The sequence below is a fragment of the Halichondria panicea genome, chromosome 4 (assembly GCF_963675165.1).
Source record: "Halichondria panicea chromosome 4, odHalPani1.1, whole genome shotgun sequence".
NCBI lineage: Eukaryota > Metazoa > Porifera > Demospongiae > Suberitida > Halichondriidae > Halichondria > Halichondria panicea.
Genome location: NC_087380.1, coordinates 3,092,193 through 3,117,208, shown reverse-complemented (window position 1 = coordinate 3,117,208; position 25,016 = coordinate 3,092,193). Strand labels below are relative to the sequence as shown.

At 41.5% G+C, this 25,016-nt stretch overlaps 3 protein-coding genes across 7 annotated transcripts; all 3 read right to left on the bottom strand.

The window, feature by feature from the left end:
- Nucleotides 1–902: 902 nt before the first annotated feature.
- LOC135335316 (cell adhesion molecule Dscam1-like) lies at nt 903–23,456 on the bottom strand. 4 transcript variants are annotated; one of them, XM_064530773.1, is made up of 21 exons: nt 23,110–23,456; nt 22,823–22,995; nt 22,677–22,768; nt 22,572–22,629; nt 22,487–22,517; nt 19,078–19,401; nt 18,591–18,989; nt 18,221–18,532; nt 17,814–18,164; nt 4,242–4,490; nt 3,808–3,987; nt 3,582–3,761; nt 3,360–3,536; nt 3,086–3,259; nt 2,834–3,010; nt 2,604–2,783; nt 2,381–2,557; nt 2,155–2,331; nt 1,581–1,757; nt 1,472–1,527; nt 903–1,404 (listed from the first exon to the last, which is right to left on the bottom strand). In XM_064530773.1, the coding sequence occupies exons 1-21, from the start codon at nt 23,354–23,356 to the stop codon at nt 1,096–1,098; spliced, it is 4,200 nt and encodes a 1,399-aa protein (XP_064386843.1). In that variant the 5' UTR covers nt 23,357–23,456; the 3' UTR covers nt 903–1,095. The 4 variants fall into 4 exon arrangements, with proteins under 4 accessions (XP_064386843.1, XP_064386844.1, XP_064386845.1 ...); XM_064530774.1 differs by lacking the exons at nt 17,814–18,164; nt 18,221–18,532; nt 18,591–18,989; ... (4 more) ...; nt 22,823–22,995; nt 23,110–23,456 and adding exons at nt 4,545–4,895; nt 4,952–5,263; nt 5,325–5,723; nt 5,818–6,141; nt 8,760–8,900; XM_064530775.1 differs by lacking the exons at nt 17,814–18,164; nt 18,221–18,532; nt 18,591–18,989; ... (4 more) ...; nt 22,823–22,995; nt 23,110–23,456 and adding exons at nt 4,545–4,895; nt 4,952–5,263; nt 5,325–5,723; nt 5,818–6,135; nt 8,760–8,900.
- LOC135335345 (CUB and sushi domain-containing protein 2-like) lies at nt 10,345–11,955 on the bottom strand. Of its 2 annotated transcripts, none has more exons than XM_064530813.1 (5): nt 11,814–11,955; nt 11,617–11,765; nt 11,031–11,207; nt 10,922–10,977; nt 10,345–10,853 (listed from the first exon to the last, which is right to left on the bottom strand). In XM_064530813.1, the coding sequence occupies exons 2-5, from the start codon at nt 11,657–11,659 to the stop codon at nt 10,545–10,547; spliced, it is 585 nt and encodes a 194-aa protein (XP_064386883.1). In that variant the 5' UTR covers nt 11,660–11,765; nt 11,814–11,955; the 3' UTR covers nt 10,345–10,544. The 2 variants fall into 2 exon arrangements, with proteins under 2 accessions (XP_064386883.1, XP_064386884.1); XM_064530814.1 differs by having other exon boundaries at nt 11,031–11,150.
- On the bottom strand, nt 11,848–15,029 carry LOC135335333 (sushi, von Willebrand factor type A, EGF and pentraxin domain-containing protein 1-like). Its single transcript, XM_064530800.1, has 11 exons — nt 14,821–15,029; nt 14,391–14,767; nt 14,158–14,340; nt 13,774–13,953; nt 13,545–13,724; nt 13,311–13,490; nt 13,083–13,256; nt 12,552–12,725; nt 12,298–12,474; nt 12,047–12,225; nt 11,848–11,990 (listed from the first exon to the last, which is right to left on the bottom strand). The coding sequence occupies exons 2-10, from the start codon at nt 14,410–14,412 to the stop codon at nt 12,062–12,064; spliced, it is 1,434 nt and encodes a 477-aa protein (XP_064386870.1). The 5' UTR covers nt 14,413–14,767; nt 14,821–15,029; the 3' UTR covers nt 11,848–11,990; nt 12,047–12,061.
- Nucleotides 23,457–25,016: the final 1,560 nt, after the last annotated feature.

Sequence of the window (25,016 nt, the reverse complement as noted above, 5' to 3'; positions counted from 1 at the left end):
GTCACTCCACTCTGGATTCTACTTATTAACTCAACATGCTCAACAGCACTCAGACTCTTCATACCAGCTAGTGATTGCTGTTCGATAGGTCGTACTGCATGGTTGTGGATTTGTAACAGATAAGATAGCCAGCCTTACAATGTTCTTTAAGGGAATGTCACTCTTTCGTACTGCCTTAGTGATGTCAATGTGCATGATATCGTACATCAGTTCAAAAATTCCTTCCTGCAAACTGTTGGTCGGGATCGACACGCGACTGTACAGACAGAGTATTATGTACACTCACACAGAGGAATTAAAATTTTCTCCCCATCAGTAGCTGGTATAGTGAAACAGTAGGACACGGTTGACGTGAGGGATTGGTATACCTCTCTACGATTCAGCCTGATGAGTTGGGCAGCATTCCTTGTATGTAGACTGCTCTCCCGCAATTGTTACCCAGTATCACACTACTCCCATCAGGATACGTCCACTGTCTCAAGTGGTTATTACCATTGTTGTCAGCACCACTTGTACAGCAGGTAGTGAGGTCAGTGTGACAAGTGAGAGAAAGGAGACCACCAAAAGCACCATCGACATCCTCTCCGATAGCAGTGAGTGATGAGGATCTCAGTATTGTTTGTGCATGGTGATGTTGGTTAATCCCGGAGACAGGTAAAATACCAAGAGAAATGTTATGTGACTACATAACAAGACACGCCACTTACCTTGTTGTGCATGATAATATGCCAAATTGAAATGAATGGTAGAATGCTAACGATACTGAAGGCCATTATCATTCACTTAAATAGGAATTTTTTACTGCTATATATATCCAAGTAGGGCACTCAGGCTTCCTCCGATGCTTGACCACATACAGAAGTTGTACAATTATTTTGTGCTGTTCTGCTTTTGTAATCAGACACAATTTAAACAAAATGAAACATTCCAAACAAAAGCTTGTTAAGTGTCAGAGTCTCGAGTTAACGACAACCTACACTCAAAATCATAAAATCAGCGTACATTACCAGGTTACACACATACACACACACGCAACTAGAAGTATTCAGGCTAACGGACATGACAGTTGCTTCTAAGCGCTAGCTAGGTGTACAGTCATTCACACTCATCCTCGTACATCGAGGCAATGATCACCGGACAGGCCTTTTTGATCTTAATCACATACCACTGCACCCTGGTCGTTACTCCTGACTCCACCCACTGCCTAATTAGGTCAGTGTACTTGACAGCACTCAAACTCTTCGTACCAGTGATTGTGGTTCGATAGGTCGTTTCAGTCGTGGAGTGATAGCAACTGAAGTAACCTGGCTGAACGTTCTCCTTTGGAATCACAGAACCTTGACTTTGAATTGCTTTGACAATTGACGATTGCATTGTCTTGTACATCAGTTCAACCATTCCTTCCTGCAATTGCATTCATTGACACTATGCATGGCTTGTACTCAAAGTAACAACAAATAACATTACTCACAGTCCAGCTAACACAGTGAACAGTAGGGCCAAATTTCAGCTGGATCAACGAATTATCTGTGTAGTAGACATGCAGAATAATAACATTCATCATGGAAAAACCTATTTACCGGCACAGTGGGGTGGATAACAAGACCAGCTGCCGTTGGATAGGCACTGTGCACTAGAGCACCCAGTGAGGTTGAAGCCTGAGCCACAGCTGAATTTGGCACTACTGTTGAAAATTGTTCCTAGAGATGTCACAACATCACCATTTTTGGGGGCTTCGATATTGCCACAATCCAAGGCTGCACATGACAAATAAATACACGTGCACATGTGTAGCTATTACAGTGGAACTCCACTTAAAGCAACCAGTCAACTGTGATACAAACGCCAGGCTCCCATGCAGGTCCCAAATGAACTACGTCACCCATGCATGTATACATGCATGTATACATGCTAATGACTTAATGACAAAAGCATTGTTCTCCAAAATTAATGTGTTTGTTTAATAATTTATACACATGCATTCATTTTGTTTCAGTGGAATCTCTCTCTAACGAAAGCTATGATACAAAGGTCAGGCTCCCAGATCCTAAATAACATGTTATGAACAAAAAACCACTCAACAAAGGCCACCTCTGCGAAATGGTCCAAACTCTCCCTCATTTATACTACTGACATGAATAATTATTGGCTTACGATCACAAGTTGGAGTTAAAGATGACCATTGTCCATTAACCATACAAGTAAGTAGTCCTCTTTCAGTAAGCTGGTGTCCCTCATTACAAGAGTACACAGCCACACTGTTGTAAGTGGTTCCAGACAAAGTGTTAACAAGTCCATTCAAAGGATTATCCAGTGGACCACAATCAACAACTATAATATCAGTATGAAATGAACCTACATGGAATTTTAGCATACTTACTTTTGCAACTTGGTGGTGTTGAGCTCCATAACCCATTCGCTTGACATACCCTTGATCTGGTACCATAGAGATTGTAGCCAGTGCTGCAGCTGTAGACAACTGCACTCATGAAGGTGGTTCCAGAGGATGTGTCCACTCGTCCATTAGTAGGACCAGAGGGAGGACCACAGTCAACAGCTGCATACATGTACATGAGCATTAGAGTTAATCAAGGCACACTTACGATCACAGATTCTGTCTATTTTTGGGCTCCATGTTCCATTTTCAGTGCAAGTGTGCTTCTTTTGTCCAATTAGTATGTACCCATCTGAGCAACTGTACACTGCTTCGTTACCAAACTTAGTACCGTAAGAAACATTCACACTTCCATAGATGGGGTGTTCAAGTGCTCCACAGTCAACAGCTGTATGATAACTTATATCATGTGTACAAGGTACTGTGCAAAATACTTACCAGTACAAGTTGGTTCAGCTGGACTCCACACACCATCAGCAAGACATTGCCTGAAGCTAGAACCATTTAGTGTGTACCCAGTGTCACATGTGAAGGTAGCAATGCTTGTGAAAACTGTCCTAGAAGATAAGTCAACCATTCCATTGGTGGGATTTGGAAGGGGTCCGCAATCAACAACTGCATGGATGTAACAACATGTAGTGTATATGAAAACACTATACTAAGGAGGAATGATAAGAAACAAACACTTACTTTGACAGAAGGGTTCGAATGGTTGCCACGCTCCATTAGCATTGCAAGTACGTGTTTTAAATCCATGTAGCATATAACCATAATCGCAACTGTAGGTTGCTTTATGGTTGAAGGTGGTACCAGAATACCTTACTACTCCATTGGCAATTTCCCAAGGGTATCCACAATTAACCGCTGTATGTAATGTATGTACAATACCATGCAGTCATATATAGTATCACATTCCTTGGATGTGTTCAGCCTACACATACGCTTAATGTAGTAGTTAACTTACGAATGCAAGAAGGCTCATTACGGTTCCACTGGCCATAAGCACCACAAGTACGATGTCTTGCATCAGAAATGAAATATCCATTGTTGCAGTAGTAGATAGCTTCGCTCATGAACAAAGTCCCGAGGGATGTATTAACACTCCCATTTATAGGACTTTCGAGAGGCCCACAGTCAACACCTACATCATACGTACATGTACAATAATTGGTATTGTTCAACATACGTTCACATGACGGCATTGTCCCATTCCACACTCCACTAACTTGGCACACACGAGACACAACTCCTCTCAACTCGTAACCAACAATGCAGTTGTAATCAGCTATGCTGCCACATTCAGAGCCAGCAGACATCTCAACATGTCCATTAACGGGAGAAGTAAGCAGACCACATTCATTGCGAACTGAAATCAGTTCACTATAAATATAATACAAATTCAAACAACTCACTTCGGCAGGTTGGTGCAGGGAGTAACCATACTCCGTCTGTTCCACAGTACTGTATGTGTGAGACACCTCTAATAGTTGAGCATTCATCACAAAAATAGTAGACAACGTTGCCGGGGGTTGTTCCAGATGGCAAGTGCACTCGGCCATGCCTCGGAACAATGGGCGGCCCACAATCAACAACTGCACGACAGGCAAACATAATTAGCACAACTCTCAAGTGTACGTATGTAGTAGAAGTGGTCAAGAGATCACTATCCTACTATGATTTGTGGAACAAATTGCTGAACTAGAGTTTCTAACAGGTTTTCAAAGCCGGGTAACTTTACCCATAGTGTATTCTATCATGGTACTGCAACAAATATACCGGTGTATTTCCTTAAGGTCAAAAGGCTAAGTATCACCTTGGAATGGTAGCTAGTAAAGGAAGAACTCACTTTGTATCTTAATGGCGGCGCTCCCAGTTCCAGCATTATTGGTGACATCACAGCGATAGATACCAAAATCAGCAGCTTCAATTCCAGTTAAGATGCGAGTGGGTCCAATTGTTGTACTTGTAGTGTTGACATTAGTAATTACATAGAGGTAATTAGAAGGATTTCCCTTCTGTACAGAACAAGTGATGGTGACATCATCTCCAAAAGCTACCATTATTTTAGTAGCAGATATTTCCACAACAGGAATAACTGTAATACAATACAAGTTAGCACAATGTAATCGAATGTTTTCCCCCAACTCACCATTTATTTGTACAGTGACGAAGGAACTGCTACTAGCGACAGTACGATCCTCAGAGTTGGCTCCAATACAAGTGTACACTCCATCATGATCAGGGTATGTGGCACTCACAATATGGAGGGATGAATCAACACTACCAGGAGTTACGTCAACACCTCTGTTTCCAATAGTTCCAGTCAGTGTAGCTACAAATGGTGTCTCTGTGTCTGTCTGCTCAAAGTTTGTGGTCTGGTTGTTGACCTCCCATGTGATACTAGGAACGGGAGCTCCCACTGATCTACAGGAGATGTCTGCACTACTTCCCTCGGGGATCACAACAGTAGATATACTGAGAGATGTCGTGTTGGCATCAACTGTGAAATTAGAAAAGCACAAAATGAAATGTTTCTTGACGATATTATGGGTGTACCTGGCGCAATAACCCCAAAATCAACACCACCAGTTGGTGTGATGGTATGAGTTTGAGTTGTTCCAGGCTTAAGTTGAGGTTGAACAATGTAGAACCCCTCATCGTCAGCAGTGGTTTTGTCTCGTACAAACGTCTCAAAGTATTTGGGAAACTCTTGAGGACGCATTTGACCAGGTATGAAAGTGTTTATAGTTCCTTTGCGCCAGAACAACACTTTATACTCTCCTGACACTCTCGTTTCAATAACCAGCTTCTCGGGAGGACGTAAAATAATGACCTCAGGGGAGACTCTCTCAATACGAATAGTAGTACCTGCACGAAGCAAATGAGTGAGAGAGTAGTAAAATAATACAATCACATTTTGTACACTTACCTGTATCCAATTGAGAAGGTATTGATGTGATGACCTCCCCACCATCACTGTCATCAGTGAAGACACACTGGTACACTCCTGCATCAGAGAGTCCAAAGTTAGTGATAGTCAGAGAACTGGTCACTTGTCCATTGACCAGTGTAGTCAAGGTGATAGTGATTCGTGAGTCAGTGTCATTCACAACTTGTCCACTCCTCACCCACACCACAGACGGGGCAGCGTAGTTTCCAACTCCATCACCTTGATGCCCAGCAGTGCATATCAGTAGAGAACCATCGACAGTGCCACCAAGAGCTATTCCAGTGCGGTTGTCATTGAGGGAAGCAAAGTAGTCAATAGGTTCATTGAGAGAGGGCTGATCAGTCAACATCAATGTTCCATCACCAGTAGATGACACAGCTATAGACAAATGTACTCTGAACAGATTGCTAGTAATCATTCATACATGCAATATAATTTGTTTTATAAATCTCATACTTTTCTTCGTTTATACCTGTTAGTCTGACAGCAGCTCCATTGCCAGAAGTAGCTCCACTAGTAGCAGTGCACTGATAGACTCCATTGTCAGAGGCTCTGAAGTTGTCCACAGTGAGCACAGACGTAGAGTCATCAGTGAGCGATGATGCCGAGCGCTCAGGGAAATTGTCTTCCCTGATACGAATGTGAGGTGGATCGTTCAACAGAGAGCTTCCATTGAGAGTCCATGTGAAGGTGGCAGCGGTGTTATCCTCTACAGTACAGTAGATCTGGATCACTGATCCCTCAACCACACTACCATTGGAGGAGACGAGGGCTTCAGGTCCAGTGAGGACTGTAGCTATATATGATGTGTAATTATAGGATATACAATTACACAACCAAAAGTATAGATAAGTAAGAGATTAAAGTGATAATAACAGCATTTAAACCAACTCTGCGTCATCAACTGAATGTTAAGCTGCGCTGCATGTGCTAATGCCTACTGGCATGTTTTCTTTGCTCAATTCCATACATTAATCAAAGTTTTATAGAAGGTCATCTGATGGCTTGGTGAATGACAAGGATAGAAGCATGCATGTAGACCTACAATAGTGTAGAAAATATCAGTTTTCATTTCCTGTGAATGAAAAAATGATTCGATCCGCACTGAATGTGCGTTAAAAAATTTTCCCCAGGTATATTATATAGGATCGAGAGCTCTAATACGGGTAAAGCTTATTACTTTAGGGAACATTAATTTTAATACTCATAATTATGGGAGATAATTAATGACTGAGGGTACTAAGTCCCCCCTAACCTATTTCTTTAGGAAGGATGCAATGCCCCACATTAATGTCCCCTGTCCCACAAATATAATAGTGGGGAGAACGAGTGTCAGTCTCTAATAGGAGGTTTGGTTAGGAGGTGGGAATATCAACTTCCATAATTATACAGAACTCACCACATGCAGCGGGGCAATACGCCGCACGGCTGCATTTCCTTTGATCTGCCAATATAATTATGCCTCGGTGCGCATGCGCAAGTGAGGTATTCGGTAGTGTTTGTTTGTGTGTCTGTGTCTCTGTGTGTGTGTAGACTGCTACAGCTGCTCAAGGATGAACCAAGTGCAAGTAAGAGTTTCTATAGGCTTCTAGTCATGTTTACTTGGATTTTAATTCGTGGATTTGCAAAATAATGCTTTGTTCTCGAGTTTTGTTTACCAAATATTGCTACTCTACTTAGTAGCTAGCTCTGCACTAGAACGCTAGTTATTGGTAGCTGCAGGAGTGAGAAGAGAGCTGCAAGGCTCTGCAGACGGCAGCCATTTTTAGACTTGAACTTTTGGCATCGATCGTTTTTAACAACAATCATGGTCGATCATTACCAACTCTTTGAGTTTGCATGCATGAGCTTTATGTTTTGGCATCTCCACCGAGGCATCAGCACCTGCGGTGCTTTCATTGCTTACAGCTTGTATGGCCAATTAATTATATGATTATGGCATATTGCACTGTTACAGTGGGAAAGTAACCTTTTGAGATCTAAAACCACCTACCTAAAACCATGCACCCTCCACCCAAAACATTGCTGTTATTGGGACGTCCGCTCTGTCTGAAGTAGTTGTGGTTCTGTGGGAAGTTTACATGGTTTCCATGCAGTTATTGTACAATTATCCAGCCACCACAAACAAAACTACCAAATAATTTTTTTGTGTCTATGCTGTAAGTGGTTTCTATGCAGCAAATGGTTTTAAATTCAACAAAGTGATTATTACATGGCAATTCAGTTCATTGGCTCTAGTAGTAGACATAGTGATCTCTGGCCTTAAGTAGCCTTATACCAGTCCCTTTCCGAAGGCAAAAAAGGGAGTGCAAGGTCTCCAGTCTACATGTAGATTGTACTCAGCTTGTGTCAGCTGTGTAGTTGGGTAAAAATGGGGATCAGTACGTTCTCGAATTATTCAGCAATTTTTTTAAAAATAATGTTCTATCCAGGTTTTCGCTGGTTATAATAGTTGTTACACATGGCCATCTATACTAGAGTTTGAAATTATTTTCTTGTTTTGTTCGTGCAATATACACGACGTCGTACTTTTGTTGACGGGGATTACCAAACAAAGGCTTTTTCTGTTTCAGGTTCTCTATAGTTTCAGACAGCCTGACACACACAAAATCTCATGAATTTTTAGCGGTTACCAGGCTATATAGCCCAGGGGCGTAGCCAGACTTTTGAGACAGGGGTTTCTTCAGAAAAATCAGCGGTGCGATAGCGCCGCGAAATTTTTGTGGCCACGCCCACTTCCTGTACCACACCCTCTTGATTGGGGCACACCTACTGCTTATTGACTATTGTTCATGACTTTTTTACATGTTTGTGAGAAGCTAGCTAGCTATAGACGTAACATACTAGGCATGCAGGTGCCAATTGTGTATTGCTAGTCTAGCTGAGCAACAATTAAATGTCATTTACCTGAGAGGTTTCATGTGGCTGAGATTGTTCTAAACTTGTACACTTCCTGAATAAAGTTGTGCTTAGAGCTGAGTCTGAGAATACTGGAGCATTCAGGATTGATACTAGATCTAGAACTTAAGTCTTGGTCTTCTTTGTTTGAGGTAGCTAGCTAGCTGAGACTAACTAGCTGAGACAAAGCCAAAGTGAAACGCTTCACAGTGCTGCTCTGCTTATTGATTTGCAGCCATGTGTGAAAAGATGGGCAGGGCTGCATGATTTCAATTATAGGGAGCCCTGCCCAATTTTCTCAGCAGCTCCTGGGGGGGTTTCTGGGCAACCAGGAAACAATGGTAGCTACGCCCCTGAATTAGCTCAGGCTAAAACTAGCCTGTATAAATGGTCTGTCTATCCACAGGTTTACTGCATAACCCTGCTGACTGGGCAAGATCAAAGAGTTCAGTAATTACATTTGGTGATTTTGCACAAGACAGTCACTGAAACATAATCAATTACTTATCAACTCACACAAAGGCTTCCCATACACAAGAGAAACACTTCCCAGCAGACTGCAGAGCAATAGAGTTAAAGTAGCCATTATGTCCAGTGTTTCCTTACAACTAGATCTAGAATTCCCTACAGCAGAGAAAGCTAGCAACACTCCCAGTACAATTGTAGGTCTATAGTGCATGTACTTGTTGAATTGTTGTTAGTATAGGAACTGAAAGGAATTTAAAACTCACTCACAGTCCGTGTAGATTTACACAGTCTAAGTAAATACAACACCACCTACACAGTACATTATCAACTCACCCTATACACCTCTTTTGAGTGTGCTGTTAGCGTATATATAGACGTACCTCCAGTGGACAGGACAATGACTGCGGAGAGAAATGATGAAGCTGTGTAGGTCACACTCACATTCACAGGCAAGTTACGTTCACTGGAGCTCCACATTCCAGTAGCTTTACAAGTTCTGGCTCACTCTTCAAAAAAACCTATATCCATGCAAGGTTACAGACGTAGATATAATATATCTACCATATTATAGTTGGTTCCAGAGGATGTGTCAGACACGAAAAATTGGTTAAGATGTACAGTTATTCAAACCCATCCTCCTCGTACATTGAGGCAATGACCACTGGACACGCCTTTTTTTATATACTGCACCCTGGTGGTTACTCTAGATTCTACCCATGCACTCCTTAATTAACTCAACATACTGAGGCTGGGGGCGGCTCAGACTCTTCATAACAGTGATTGTTGTTCGATATGTCGTACTGGTTGTGAATTTGTAACAGATAAAATAGCCAGCCTTAATGTTCTTTACGAGAATGTCACTCTTTCCTACTGCCTTAGTGATAGTGATGTCAATGTGCATGATCTTGTACATCAGTTCAACAATTCCTTTCTGCAAACCGTTGGTCGGGGAAAGAAGGGATTGACACGCGACTGTACAGAGAGAGTATTATGTATATTGTATTTAACATACTCACCCAGAGGAATTTAATTTTTCTCCCCATCAGTAGCTGGTATAATACAACAGTAGGACACGGTTGACGTCAGGGATTGGTACCCTCTCTACGATTCAGCCTGATGAGTTGGGCAGCATTTCTTGTATGTACCACTGCTCTCCAGATCGTTAACCAGTATCACACTCCCATCAGGATACGTCCACTGTCCCAAGTGGTCATTACCATTGTTGTCAGCACCACTTGTACAGCAGGTAGTGAGGTCAGTGTGACAAGTGAGAGAAGAGAGACCACCAAAAGCACCATTGACATCCTCTCCGATAGCAGTGAGTGATCAGGATCTCAGTATTGTTTGTGCATGGTGATATTGGTTGATCCCAAAGACAGGTAAAATGCCAAGAGTGTGACTACATAACAAGACATGTCACTTACCTTGTTGTACATGATAATATGCCAAATTGAATGAATGGTAGAATGCGAAGGCCATTATCATTCACTTAAATAGGAATTTTTTACTGCTATATCCAAGTGGGGCATTCATAATTACAGTAATTAGGTTTACATTGGTATAGTTCAGGCTTCCTCCGATGCTTGAACACATACAGAAGTTGTACAATTATTTTGACAATGTGCTGTTCTGCTTTTGAAATCAGACGCAATTTAAACAAAATAATGAAGCATTCCAAACAAAGGCTTGTTAAGTGTCAGAGTCTTGAGTTAACGACAACCTACACTCAAAATCATAAAATCAGCATACGTTACCAGCTACACACACGCACACACAAAGTGTTCAGGCTAACAGACATGACAGTTGCTTCTAGCGCTAGCTATAGGTGTACAGTCATTCACACTCATCCTCGTACATCGAGGCAATGATCACCGGACAGGCCTTTTTAATCTTAATCACATACCACTGCACCCTGGTCGTCACTCCAGACTCCACCCACTGCCTAATTAGGTCAGCATAGTCGACAGCACTCAAACTCTTCGTACCAGTGATTGTGGTTCGAATGATCGTTTCAGTCGTGGAGCGGTAGCAACTAAAGTAACCTGGCTGAACGTTATCCTTTGGAATCACAGAACCTTGACTTTGAATTGCTTTGACAACTGACGATTGCATTGTCTTGTACATCAGTTCAACCATTCCTTCCTGCAATTGCATTCATTGACACTATACATGACTTGTACTCAAGGTAACAACAAATAACATATACTCACAGTCCAGCTAACACAGTGAACAGTAGGGCCAAATTTCAGCTGAATCATTGAATTATCTGTGTAGTAGACATGCAGAATAATAACATTCATCATGGAAAAACCTATTTACCGGCACAGTGGGGTGAATCACAAGACCAGCTGCCATTGGATAGGCACTGTGCACTATAGCACCCAGTGAGGTTGAAGCCTGAGTCACAGCTGAATTTGGCACTACTGTTGAAAATTGTTCCTAGAGATGTTACAACGTCACCATTTTTGGGGGCTTCGATATTGCCACAATCCAAGGCTACACATGAAATATAAATGCACGTGCACTTTGTAGCTATTACAGTGGAACTCCACTTAAAGCAACCATTAAACTGTGATACAAACGCCAGGCTCCCATGCAGGTCCCAAATGAAAAGTTTGGATACAACTCAACAAAGGCCACCCCTGCATGTATAATGTGTAATACAAAAGCCGTGTTCATTATTTATGCACATGCACTCATTTAAAGTTTTGTACATATTGCAGAGGAACCTCTCTTAGCTGCCATGCTTTCCTAAAGAAAGGCCAACTATGATACCAAAGCTAGGCTGCCAGGTCCTAAATGAACATGTTATGAACAAAGCACAACCCCTCAACAAAGGCCACCTCTGCAAAGTGGTCCAAACTATCCCTCCTTTTTAATTAATGTACATGAATAATTGGCTTACGATCACAAGTTGGAGTTGAAGATGACCATTGTCCATTGGCCATACAAGTAACCAGTACTCTTCCAGTAAGCTGGTGTCCCTCGAGTACACAGCCACACTGTTATAAGTGGTTCCAGACTCAGTGTTATCCAGTGGACCACAATCAACAACTATACGTATATAATTTAAAAAATGCAGTATTTAGCATATAACCATACTTTTGCAAGTTGGTGGTGTCGAGCTCCATAACCCGTTCGCTTGACACACCCTTGATCTAGTACCATAGAGATTGTAGCCAGTGCTGCAGCTGTGGACAACTGCACTCATGAAGGTGGTTCCAGAGGATGTGTCCACTCGTCCATTAGTAGGATCAGAGGGAAGACCACAGTCAACAGCTACATAAAATTATAATGATAACAATTAGTATTAGAGTTAATCAAGGCACACTTACAATCACAGATTCCGTCTATTTCTGGGCTCCATGTTCCATTTCAGTGCAAGTGTGCTTCTTTTGTCCAATTAGTAGGTACCCATCTGAGCAACTGTACACAGCTTCGTTACCAAACGTAGTACCGTGAGAAACATCCACACTTCCATAGATGGGGTGTTCAAGTGCTCCACAGTCAACAGCTGCATGTCATGATACATCACAACAATTGTGTGTTCAAGGTACTGCATGTGCAAATTAATATAAATACATACCATTACAAATCGGTTCAGTTGAGCTCCACCCACCATCAGCAAGACATTGACTGAAACCAATACCCTCTAGTGTGTACCCAGAGTCACATGTGAAGATAGCAATGCTCATAAAAATTGTACTAGAAGATAAGTCAACCATTCCATTGGTGGGATTTTGAAGGGGTCCGCAATCAACAACTGCATGCGTGGATAACATGCAGTATATATGCAAATAGTGCACTAATAAGGAGGAATGATAACAAACAAACACTTACTTTGACAGAATGGTTCGGATGGTTGCCATCCTCCATTAGCATTGCAAGTACGTGTTGTAGATCCTTGTAGTGTATAACCATAATCACAACTGTAGGTTGCTTCATTGGTAAAAGTAGTACCAGAATACGTCACCAATCCATTGTTAAGATACGCAGGAGTTGGACACTCAACCGCTGCATGTAGTACAATACCAGTCATGTGGTATTGCAATCAGCCAGGATCCCATGAATAAGAGAAGGAGCAGCTAACTTCAACATATACTCGGGGGATCACATTTTGTAATTGCCTATGAAACTTCATTTCCTTTTATGAAAGTGACTAAGTGCTTGCAAACCGCAGCGCTGTATTGCATGTGTATAACACGTGTACGGATATCAACCACTTAGTGACTCTGCATAATATTATATGGAAATGCGGTCATAATAAAGCCACTTTACGAAACGCAATCAACCGCTCCTTCTCTTATTTATGGGCTCCTGATTCAGCGTATACACACTCTGACGGCTAACAGCAACAAGTACATAACTTACGATTGCAAAAGGGCTCGTTTGGTCTCCACTGGCCATCAGCACCACAAGTACGGTGGCTTGCACCAGAAATTTCATATCCACGGTGGCAGTAGTAGGTAGCTTCGCTCATGAACAACGTCCCGAAAGTCTGTAAAATCCCATTTATAGGACTTTGAAGGGGCCCACAGTCAACACCTATATATTAGACATACATGGCATGGCATTGGAATTCAACTTCTATCAACGTACGTTCACATGACGGCATTGTCCCATTCCACAGTCCACTAACTTGGCACACACGAGACATAACTCCTCTCAACTCATAACCAACAGTGCAGTTGTAATCAGCTTTGCTGCCACATTCAGAGCCAGCAGACATCTCAACATTTCCGTTAATAGGAGTAGCAAGCAGGCCACATTCACTGAGAACTGAAATCAGTTCACTATATATACCTCTATTATACAATCATTCAGGCAACTTACCTTGACAGGTTGGTGCAGGGAGCAACCAGATTCCATTCGCTCCACAATACTGCACACTTGAGACTCCGTTAATATTTGAGCATTCGTCACAAAAATAGTTGGCGAAGTTGCCATAAGTGGTTCCAGATGGCAAATGCACTTGGCCATGCCTCGGAACAATGGGCGGTCCACAATCAACAACTGTAGAACCTGCAGTCATACACAATTCTTTGAACCCAAAACATAATACCTTGGCATGTTACAGATGATCCACTCCAAGTCCTATCAGATTGGCAAATTCTTGCTGTATTTCCTATGGGACTGTATCCTATACGACTGCAAGTGTGAGTAGCCACAGTGCCTTCACTCAGTGTTGGGTCAGAGTAGGAGATCATCCCATTCGTCAGGGGAGGGAGGGACGGGCACACAACTGAAAAAGATTATTATAGTCAAATTTAAGGCAACTATTTAAAACTTAGTCGTCGTGATCTTATCTCTCAAGCTATATAGGAGGTGAAATTAATGGTATATACATGCAGTATACTGTGAAACCTCTAACTCAGTGACCCCCAAGAGTTACAGCCGGGGTGCATTACTGCTATTTATAGCATATGATAGTCACTAAACTGGGCACCTTTACACCCAGCCGGAGCTGACCCGCCGCTCCAACTTCCATCACTCCCACAAATTCTGGTGCTGTTTCCACTGAGGGTGTGAAGTGGATTACAGGTATAGGTGGCCACAGTCCCTTCACCAAGTGTAGGATCAGAGTACGTGATCAAACCATTGGTCAGGGGAAGGAGGGAGAGACACACAACTGTACAGACAGAACAATTATCTTGTATTATTAACACAATTTACATTCACCCAGGTTGGCACAGAGGGTCATATCTCCTCCAGTAGTTGGTACAGTACAACAGTAGGACCCGGTTGGAGTGAGGGGGTTGTTTCCCTGTCTACGGTTCAGCCTGATGAGTTGGGGAGCACCCCTGTTAATGTAGAACTGCTGTCCAGCAGTCGCTGAGGGACCATTGCTCAGTATCACACTCCCATCAGGATATGTCCACTGTCCCAGTCCACCATTACCACCGTTCTCAGCGGCACTTCTACAGCAGGCAGTCAGGTCAGTGTGACACGTGAGAGAAGGATGACCACCAGTAGCACCCTCTCTCCAATGTCAGTGATGAGGATCTCAGTATTGTTAGTAACGATTGTAGGGTGGTATGATCCCAGAGTAAGCCAAACTGAAATGAATCACTGTGAATTAGCCAAGTCACACATAATTTCCTATACTTACCTTGTTGTGCATATCCAATTGGATAGCAAAGGGTTAGAGACAAAATAAATTGTAAAACGTTAACAACACTAAGGGTCATCATTCACTTGTACAAGTCATGTAGATCGATACCAGCAACTCTACTAGTCTAAACTAACTGCGCATAATCTACATGAAACTGCACTTTCACAGATTTCGATTGTATTGGGTAACAGAGTATAAAGCATATTGGCAAGTTGACATTGGTATTGTTCAGGTTTCCTTTGATGTTTGACCCTAGGAAAATGGTCACAATTACCATTGTATCAAACAGATGGCCAATTGACCAAAGGAAAAATGAGTTGATAAGAAGAGCATTCTGTTTTACAATAGCGCTGCCTTTGATGAAGTGATCTCCTACATGTAGAAGCAGCCGCATGAAGTTATTACACGAATATGGTCAAAATCAGTCACTGTATCGAACAGATTGGGGAACCAAATCTAACACTTAGCAGTATTCAGTTACGGTATTTGATCAATGAAGCATTCCAAAAAAGACTTGTCACGTTCGGACAGCCTGTCACTCACAAAATTCTTACACAACTATACAAAGCTCTAGCTATAAACAGACATGAAAATACCGCAGGTGCTGATGTCTCAGTGGAGGTGCCAAAGCTACATAACCTAATAGCTTTTATTATGATGAACATAATCATTCAAATTTTCCAACAGCAAACAGAGGGAGAACAGAGAGAGAAATAGGACCTGACAGTTGCCGCCATTTTGAATCATGGATATCATTATAATTATGGTGCAAGTTGCACACACATTGGCTTAAATTAACTTTCCTGTCAGGATGTTATCACACATGTATAGATTTAGACAGTAGAGATGTCTATTAGATACAAGACACCTATAATTTATATATATACACGCTAAAATTAGCCTAACAGAGTGTATATTTAAGAATCACAACAACGTGACAAAGTGAATTGATGCAAAATCAGTTACAATAGCTCAAAAATTTCATGCAGAAAACAAATGCAGCAAACATGTACAAAGTAGTTGCCAAATCCGGCATAAAAATTCATATCTACAACTCAGTTCAGATACATACTCTATACACACTCGAAGCAAATTTATAGTCTCTTACTATAAATTATAAGATACTTCATAATTTTACTACTGCCAAAACTGCATGTAAGTGTTACGCATCATTCACTCGTACATAGGTCCAGCGGACTCATACATAGGGTCAGCGGAACCTTCAGTATTCCTGCAACCTGCATGTATGGAATGATGCATTTAAAGAGTGACATTGAAATTCGAGAATCACAATAAAACTTACCCAGTGGCACCAGCTCACTCCACCTCCCCTCTGCAGCTGATGTTTTTGCTCTCACCTGAACATTATACATGGCATTGCTGAAATACAATAATAGATGTGTAGTCACACCTGGACCATGAAGTTGTCAGTACTGATGAGCCTGGTATCATCTCCAATGGCGTGGAAAAGCTCTCTTCTTCCTTTAGACACCATCAAATCCGAACCAGACCCTTGAGGAATGAATTTGATGTCATAGCCAGTGATCCTCCCATACGACCTCGTGGGGGTGGTCCAAACCACAACAGAGCAGAAACCAATCACCAAGGAGGGGGCATTAGACTCTGAGGGCAGAGTATACATTTCAATTTTACGCTATTCTATATCTATGCATGGGCAATTCTATCGCAATGATAATTAGAATCTACAATTATTTCAATAAAGCAATGTCAATCTTTTTTGCTCAGTCCTTATTCTATAATTATACTTCCACAGAATGGTATATAACAATCAAGTCCACTCACTTGTATCCCCAGTCATGGCAACGACCTCACAGCTCCTGCCCTGCCCTCCCTCTTCCTGATCACTCACTCCATTCTCAGGGATCACTCGGATGGTGTAGGTGGTGAGTGGCTGCAGACCAGACACTGAGTAGTCCACCAGGGCATCTTGTTTGACATACGGCCTGCTGTTGTGTTGAGTGAAAGTCTGGTTGTCCTCAGAGTAGAATATGTTGTAGTAGAAGTCGTCTCTCCCAGTGATCTCAGGCCTCTCCCAACGCACAGTGATTGTGTTACCTCGAGTCCTCTCAGCAACTACTTGCAAACTCTTACATTTCTTTGGTAGAGCTGTATGATGGCGATACACACACATTTCATATCTAATAACGTGCAAGTGAATGCACTGTCATATACATGCACACACACACACACACTAAAGTGTGAAAGCAATTTTGTTTAGTTACATGAACACGGAAAGTTTGGTTCCTCCATTTCTGTTCTGTAGTAGCCACGAAAACAGAAACACTCTCTGCTATCTATGACGGGACTGAAGCTGTTTCTAGGACAGGGCACACAAGCAGACACTCCAGTTGATAAGTCTTCTGTATAGGTTCCAACTGGGCATCTAGGTTCTGTGTGGAAACAATTTCGTAGGCAAACTACTATACATATAATTATGTATCGTAACGATCGGAGCTAACCAATATGATTTCTACATCTGATGTGTAGAAACAACCGTACGTGCTTAGGATTTGAATTCATGATGTAAGAGATTACCTTGGAGTACTTAGTGGAAACCAACACATATATACTGTTTAAAACATAATTATGATTGATTCCTAAAGTACATTCCGCTATACATACTTACCTCCCAGCTCTATAGTCACACTGCTGCTACCAGTTCCAGCATCATTAGTGACATCACAGCGATAGGTACCAAGATCAGACATATGAATGCTTGTCAGAGTGCGGGTGGGTCCAGTTGTTGTACTGCCAGTATCAGTATTAGTAATGGTGTAGACGTAATTAGAGGGATTTCCCCTCTGCACAAAGCAGGTGATGGTGATATCATTTCCGATGCGCACAAGAGTCTCAGTAGCTGTAGTTTCCACTTCAGGAACAGCTGCATGCATCAAGATTGAAATGTAGTTTAGCTATAATTATGTGAACGTACAGCTAATAGCACAGTGTACAGTGTATACAAAACTCACCATTTACTTGTACAGTGATGAAGGCACTGCTGCTGGCGACAGTGAGACTCTCGGAGTTGCTTCCAATACAAGTGTACACTCCATCATGATCAGGGTATGTGGCACTCACAATATGGAGGGATGACTCAACGCTACCAGGAATGAGGTCAAACCCTCTGTTTCCGATAGTTCCAGTCAGTTTAGCTACAAATGGTGTTTCCGTGTCTGTCTGCTCAAATTCAGTGGTCTGGTTGTTGACCTCCCATGTGATACTAGGAATGGGAGCTCCCACTGATCTACAGGAGATGTCTGCACTGCCTCCCTCGGGAATCACAACAGTAGAAATACTGAGAGATGTTGTGATGGCATCAACTGTGAAATTAGAAAAGCACATTATGAGTTGGTTCATGACGATATCATTGCTGTACCTGGCGCAATAACCCCAAAATCAACACCACCAGTTGGTGTGAGGAAATGAGTTTGAGTTGTTCCAGACTTAAGTTGAGGTTGAACAATGTAGAACCCCTCATCATCAGCAGTGGTGTTGTCTCGTACAAATGTCTCATGATAGTTGGGAAACTCTTGAGGACGCATTTGACCAGGTATGAAATCGTTAATAGTTCCTTTGCGCCAGAACACCACTTCATAATCTCCAGACACTCTCACTTCAATGACCAGCTTCTCGGGAGGACGTAAAATAATGACCTCAGGGGAGACTCTCTCAATACGAATGGTGTTACCTGGATGAAGCAAATGAGTGAGTATAGCAAATAATATCATCACATTTTGTACACTTACCTGTATCCAATTGATAAGGTATTGATGTGATGACCTCCCCACCATCACTGTCATCAGTGAAGGCACACTGGTACACTCCTGTATCAGACAGTCCAAAGTTAGTGATAGTCAGAGAACTGGTCACTTGTCCATTGACCATTGTGGTCGAGGTGATGGTGATTCGTGAGTCAGTGTCATCCACAACTTGTCCGCTCCTCACCCACACCACAGACGGGGCGGCGTAGTTCCTCACTCCATCACCTTGATGTCCAGCAGTACATGTCAGCAGAGAACCATCGACAGTGCCACCAAGAGCTATCCCAGTTCGGTTATCATTGAGGGAAGCACTGAGATCAACAGGTTCATTGAGAGAGGGCTGATCAGTCAACATCAAGGTTCCATTACTAGTAAATGACACAACTATAGAAAAAAATTAGTTTGAATAACATGACTATAGTATAATATTTCATCTGCTAATTTATGATAATATATATACACTTAAACATACCTGTTAGTATGACAGCCGCTCCATTGCCAGATGTAGCTCCACTAGTAGCAGTGCACTGATAGACTCCATTGTCAGAGGCTCTGAAGTTGTCCACAGTGAGCACAGACGTAGAGTCATCAGTGAGCAATGATGCTGAGCGCTCGGGGAGATTGTCTTCCCTGATACGAATGTGAGGTGGATCATTCAACAGAGAGCTTCCATTGAGAGTCCATGTAAAGGTAACAGTGATGTCATCCTCTACAGTACAGTAGATCAGGATCACTGATCCCTCAACCACTCTGCCACTGGAGGAGACGAGGGCTTCAGGTCCAGTGAGAACTAATCCTGTAATTATGGTATGATGTGTAAATCAAGCCAATATATAGAATTAAACACACTGCATGACACAAAATAAAGTATAAAACCATGGTCAAACTAAAAGCACAGAAAGCGAGAGAATTATATAGGCAGCATGCATTTTCATCCCACTAAAAGAATACTCACTAACGCATACTATTATGTTGTTGCACTAGAACTCCAATGTTTATTTTCTCCACAAGTCCTGTAGTTTTTTCTCTACTAATCCCAAACTCAAGGTGACATGTGCATGCAGAGATTTTTTAGCATTTGACTAGTTGTACGCCCTCGGCATTGGTTGGTTATTATAAGCCATTAATTACTAGGCAATCAGTCAACAACTGATAAGTACACAAATTGCAAAACTGAACATCAAGCTTTCTTTCACATGCTGCCTCGGAATATGCAGTTAGTTACAGATGCTAGTCACTAAACTCTGGCAGACAGCAAAGTGCGGCAGGTAATATAAAAGGGCGTGTAATGCACGAATAAAATAAGATTGAAGGACTAGACTAGGAAAGACTCCCTTGATTCCCACTGCGGGAGCCTGTCTCTGGATTGGCTATAACTGCTATGTTCAGAGGAAATGGTTGTCGATCTCCTCAATCAACCGGACCTGGAAGTTCGATTCCAATCTAAAACTAACCATGCATGGTATTAAACTATATATAGGTCTGTCTCGCTACTATACTATACTAATCTTCATGTTCACTCACCCTTTTCAGAACTTGAATGGGACTTCACAGCACGAAAATCTACTTTGAACACTATATATGGAGGCTGTGGACCTTGGTCACAGGTATGTTATGTTTTTTCGACTTAAGCAAAGCTTTCGATACGGTCCCACACTCAACTCTAATTCGTAAGCTATACTTGGTCTCAATCCCTATTTCATTTGGTGGATTAGAAATTTCTTGACAGGCCAAACAGGCGTTGTTCTGGATGGAGTAGAATCATGTGTTCTGCCTGTTATCTCAGGTGTTCCTCGAGGTTCTATGCTAGGTCCTTTGCTTTTTTTTTTATCTACATTGACAAAGTTTCGCAAGCAGTCCTGTCCTGTAAGTTAGAAATCTATGCAGATGACATAGTTATGTATCAAATGATGATTTCGTTAGTACAAACAGACTTTTATATTCTTTATTGCGACTGGATTAAAGAAACGGATTGACTCTTAACTCATCTAAATACTGTTATGTCGTTTTCGAAGAACTCTATACCAATTTGCCATTCCACTCCATCCACGATTAATTAGTACAAATATCTTAGCATCCATTTTTATTTTAGTTTTTATACATAAGGGAAATTGCGAGGAAAGTAAGACGACAAACTGGGTTTATATACAGAAATTCTTCTTAAACCTCAGACAGTTCATTCAAATTGCACAGTTTTTAGTTAATATGCCCAGCATAGGAATAGTTTCATCGTAATGACTTATTTCTATGACCTAAATGAAAAGTTACACCTAGCTTAGTGCTAAAAATAAAACGTTGAACATGTCACTGATTTTATGTATGCAGATATGGCTCAAAGACCTATTTCAACATCACAAAGAAAATGTAAAAAAGAAGCAACTTCAGAAAGATTTTGGGATCCCTAAATGGTTAAACATTAGTTGATAAGATCTACATGGCAGGGTTGTGTCCAAGATTTTGGGTCAGGCGCGTATGCATGCATGCACCGATTTCGCAACTACCAATGAGGCAGAGAAGGGCCTTGTAATCAATTACAAAACATTGCATAAAATTCATTTCTTGGTATCCATATTAGAACCAGGAGCTAATAATGGTGACCTTGGGAAGATCATCAATTTGGCAAAACGTACATTGCAACAATTAAGAGTTCATTAGTCATCCTAATGAATTCGTGATTAGTAAACTTGCCCAAGCAGCCACCAAAATCAATAGCTTTGTGACAGACACTAATTATAAATTCCCCTAGGGCTAAGGCCTAATTACTATGTTATAGTTATAACCATAGATACCGAATGCACATGTTCTAACTGATTTTGATCCCAAAACCTATTGGCTACTAGAAATGCACTAGCTTAGCAACAGTCAACCTATATAAACAGCCAACCTAGCAACTGCATCATTATTCTTTTGAAAACTAATATCTAAAGTTGGCATCTCTGTGTCTCTACTAAATCTGTGGTCTCTATTCAAGTTCAACCCTGTTCCTCCACCTCAGTTTGATGGATAAAATTATAGTCTTAGCTCCACCCACAAAATGGAAACATCCAGCTCCTCCCCCAGTTTTGCAGCAAACAAGCCAGCACATTTCCAAAGAAACGAGCGGCTCGTACTACTCTCACAAAGCGAAAGGAAGACAACTAAGCTATGATTTGGCAAACAAGCCCAGCAAACGAGCGGCTCCTATACTACTCTTGAACAAAGCGAAAGGAACTTTAGGAAGAAGCCAAAGCTAGAATCCCAGCACTTCCATACATCCAGCTACTCCCCCATGCAGCCTTGCAGCAAAAAAGCACAGCACACTGCCCAAAAAACGAGCATCTCCTACTACTCTCGAACAAAGCCAAAAGAAAGAAACTAGAGCTTCTCTCTTTCATTCTAGTTCTGTTATTATAATTATTACTAGACAAAGCATCTAGCTACAATAATTGCTATGTTATTAACATGTGTATCTTCTTGTAAATCACAATACAATGTATACAATGTTGTAGTTTGTAGCCCAGAGCAATCTATAGTACCGTACTATAGCTCATAGTTCCCTGCTAAATACACTCAAATGGGATCTAAAATTATGAAAAGTGTCACCCATGTCTACAATAACTATAATTCATCTGGTAGGGATAAACACATAAATGTAATAACACTATACATGAAGCAACCACGTAATAATGATCTAAGCCAATTTTTAGTGACCCTTCAGTACCAGAGGAGGCACGACAGGCATGGTGCAGCTCAAGCAATTAAAACCTCTGATTATACACTCATAAATACATAGGGCGTGGGCGGGTAATTAGTGTTCAATCATAACTAGATTAGAGCTACACACCACGCCTGTTGTACCTCCTCTGCTTCAGTTATGCAACCTCTACTATATATATACTTACTTGAAGTCCCACAGAAAGCTGAATCTGGTTGCTGCACAGTGGTTAATACAGTATGTCAACAGTAAACCAAAATACCTAAACTGACCAGTTCAAGCCCTTTTAGTTGATTATGAAAGTTTGTAAAAGTTCGTGTGATTGAGAACCTGTACTGAAACTTAATAGATCTGAAGGTGTGCGACAAAGCACATACCAGAAAATGCAATTTCTTAAATCAGCAGAAGATGGAGGAACCCAGTCAAAGCATACTCTTGTTTTATCATTACGATTGGTGTGAGTGACTCCCTATACATGGAACAATATACTATACAATTGTCAAGACAATACTTGATAGCTTACTTGAACCGGACAGGGCCACTCCTGAATATCTCGATTTGTGTCAGTGGGAAAGTTAATAAACTCTCCACATTGAAAGTCCGAGTTGGTTTCAGATGTAACCAACTCCAGAGTAGAAACACGAGACTGCACAGCAAACCCTCTAAACTGGTTGCCTTGACTTGCTTCAATGCAAACTATTAAAGTGGTAAATAAGAATATTCAATGCAAACTTGACAAATCTCTATAGTACGTGTATTAGCTAAGAAGTAATCACATATATTTATAGACATAAAAAAATGGAGACTTACGTCTATACACAGATCCACATCGGAAGGTAGAGAGCTGTCTAGGTTGCACCTCATTTCCATCTATAGAGTCCACAACCATAGAGAAAGGGCAGTCATCTACAACACATGCTGTAGGATCGAATGGAGAATGGACCTGTGTCAGGTCATGGCACACATTGAGAAAAGTGGGAGCACCAGTCCCTAAACTTGAAACAGTGTTACAGTAGCTTAGCAGACCGACATTAATGAAGAATAACGCTGCCTTCATTGTTGCATGCTTAACTTAACTGTGGTCATATCAGACCGTATCTACTGTACATTTGGGTATAATTATGACCAGTACTCATACACAGAGACTTGGTTGCGGCTAGCCTCGATTCCAGACCGCATTAAAATACGGCCTTGAATCGAGGCTGTGTAGTCTTGCATACAATGCACCACCACCAGACTATAATATTATAGCGTTCTAAATCAGTACTAATTTGATTTCCCTCTGTAATTATGTTAGAAATTCATGTTCATCTATACTTATTTAGTTCATGTACAATACTCCAATTCTTTTGAGTAGAGTAAACTACACGGTGTTTGTGTTGTCGTATAGGAGCGGCCTATGGGGGCTGATATTAAGATTTATATACATGCATAGGTGCCAACCTCCAAAGAAAAATTTCCGGGACAAAAAATTAGGAGACACTTAGGAGATTTGCAGTTGCTTTCTGCGCATGCTCAGTATGATCACCCTGAAGAGCCCCACCCACAAAAACTGCAAAACAGTGCAGCAGCCCCACCCCTCTTTTGTAGCGATAGACGGACAGCATAGCGCAAGAAACTGAATTCTACGGTGGCCCTGAGGTACACCTACTCCATTTTTCATTTGCGGTTCATTTCGCAGTTCAACTACGCTTCTGCAGTTCACTTTGCAGTTCACTTTTGCAGTTTGCTTCTGCAGTTCAGTTTTTCAATTTTCTTCTGCAGTTCACTTTTACAGTTCGCTTCTGCAGTTCAGTTGCTGTATCACAATAATCACGTGACATCACATGTGCTTTAATTAATAAGAAACACCTAGAAACTAGGAGGAGAACAGTCTAGCATGCAAGCTAGCTTAGCCATGAGCTCTAGCCTAGAATTAGAAGCTAGCTGCCAAGAAATTGAAGGTTGGATCAGGGGGGACTAGCTATACAACAGAACATTTTGGATGGGAAGGCAAGACAAACACATGCAGCTAGCTTCTAATTCTAGGCTAGAGCTCATGGCTAAGCTAGCTTGCATGCTAGACTGTTCTCCTCCTAGTTTCCAGGTGTTTCTTATTAAAGCACATGTGATGTCACGTGATTATTGTGATACAGCAACTGAACTGCAGAAGCAAACTGTAAAAGTGAACTGCAGAAGAGAACTGAAAAACTGAACTGCAGAAGCAAACTACAAAAGTGAACTGCAAGGTGAACTGCAAAGTGAACTGCAAAGTGAACTGCAAAGTGAACTGCAAAGTGAACTGCAGAAGCGTAGTTGAACTGCGAAATGAACTGCAAATGAAAAATGGAGTAGGTGTGTACCTCAGGGCCACCGTAGAATTCTGTTCATGATTTAAGTTTTCAAGCCATAGCTTCAGTATTTTTGAGCTTCTTTGGACTGTATTATCCCAGCTCAGGAGCCTAGGAATAAATGACTCCCCTGGTCACTGACTCCTAGTCACAAATGACTCCCCCCCAAATTTAACTTTGAGAGATTTCAGCGGAGGTTGGGGCTACTAAGTACATCCAGACCTCAAAAGACTGCACCATACAGCTATATACATATTACAATCAAGTTCAAGACTGTTATAATATCTGTGAGAGAAGTGATAGTTTTTTTGGTCTATATAATTATAGCTGTTCCTTAATTAACTATCCATAACTACTCAGCAGAGGCGGATCCAGGGGGAGATCCAA

Excerpts from the sequence above, each read along its gene's own strand:
- LOC135335345 (XM_064530813.1), bottom strand. The coding sequence starts at position 11,659 with ATGGCCAATGGACAATGGTCATCTTCAACTCCAACTTGTGATC. Across the intron at positions 11,208-11,616 it reads TTCAACTCCAACTTGTGATC|CCTTGGATTGTGGCAATATC; the intron begins GTAAGCCAATTA and ends TTTCATGTGTAG. Across the intron at positions 10,978-11,030 it reads TGATTCACCCCACTGTGCCG|ATAATTCAATGATTCAGCTG; the intron begins GTAAATAGGTTT and ends TCTACTACACAG.
- LOC135335333 (XM_064530800.1), bottom strand. The coding sequence starts at position 14,412 with ATGACCCTCTGTGCCAACCTGG. Across the intron at positions 14,341-14,390 it reads GACCCTCTGTGCCAACCTGG|TTGTGTGTCTCTCCCTCCTT; the intron begins GTGAATGTAAAT and ends CTGTCTGTACAG. Across the intron at positions 13,725-13,773 it reads ATCATCTGTAACATGCCAAG|TTGTTGATTGTGGACCGCCC; the intron begins GTATTATGTTTT and ends CAGGTTCTACAG.
- LOC135335316 (XM_064530773.1), bottom strand. The coding sequence starts at position 23,356 with ATGAAGGCAGCGTTATTCTTCATTAATGTCGGTCTGCTAAGCTACTGT. Across the intron at positions 22,518-22,571 it reads AACTAAAAGGGCTTGAACTG|CAACCAGATTCAGCTTTCTG; the intron begins GTCAGTTTAGGT and ends ACCACTGTGCAG. Across the intron at positions 3,762-3,807 it reads CCCTGCACCAACCTGCCGAA|TTCGCAATGAATGTGGTCTG; the intron begins GTGAGTTGTTTG and ends AACTGATTTCAG.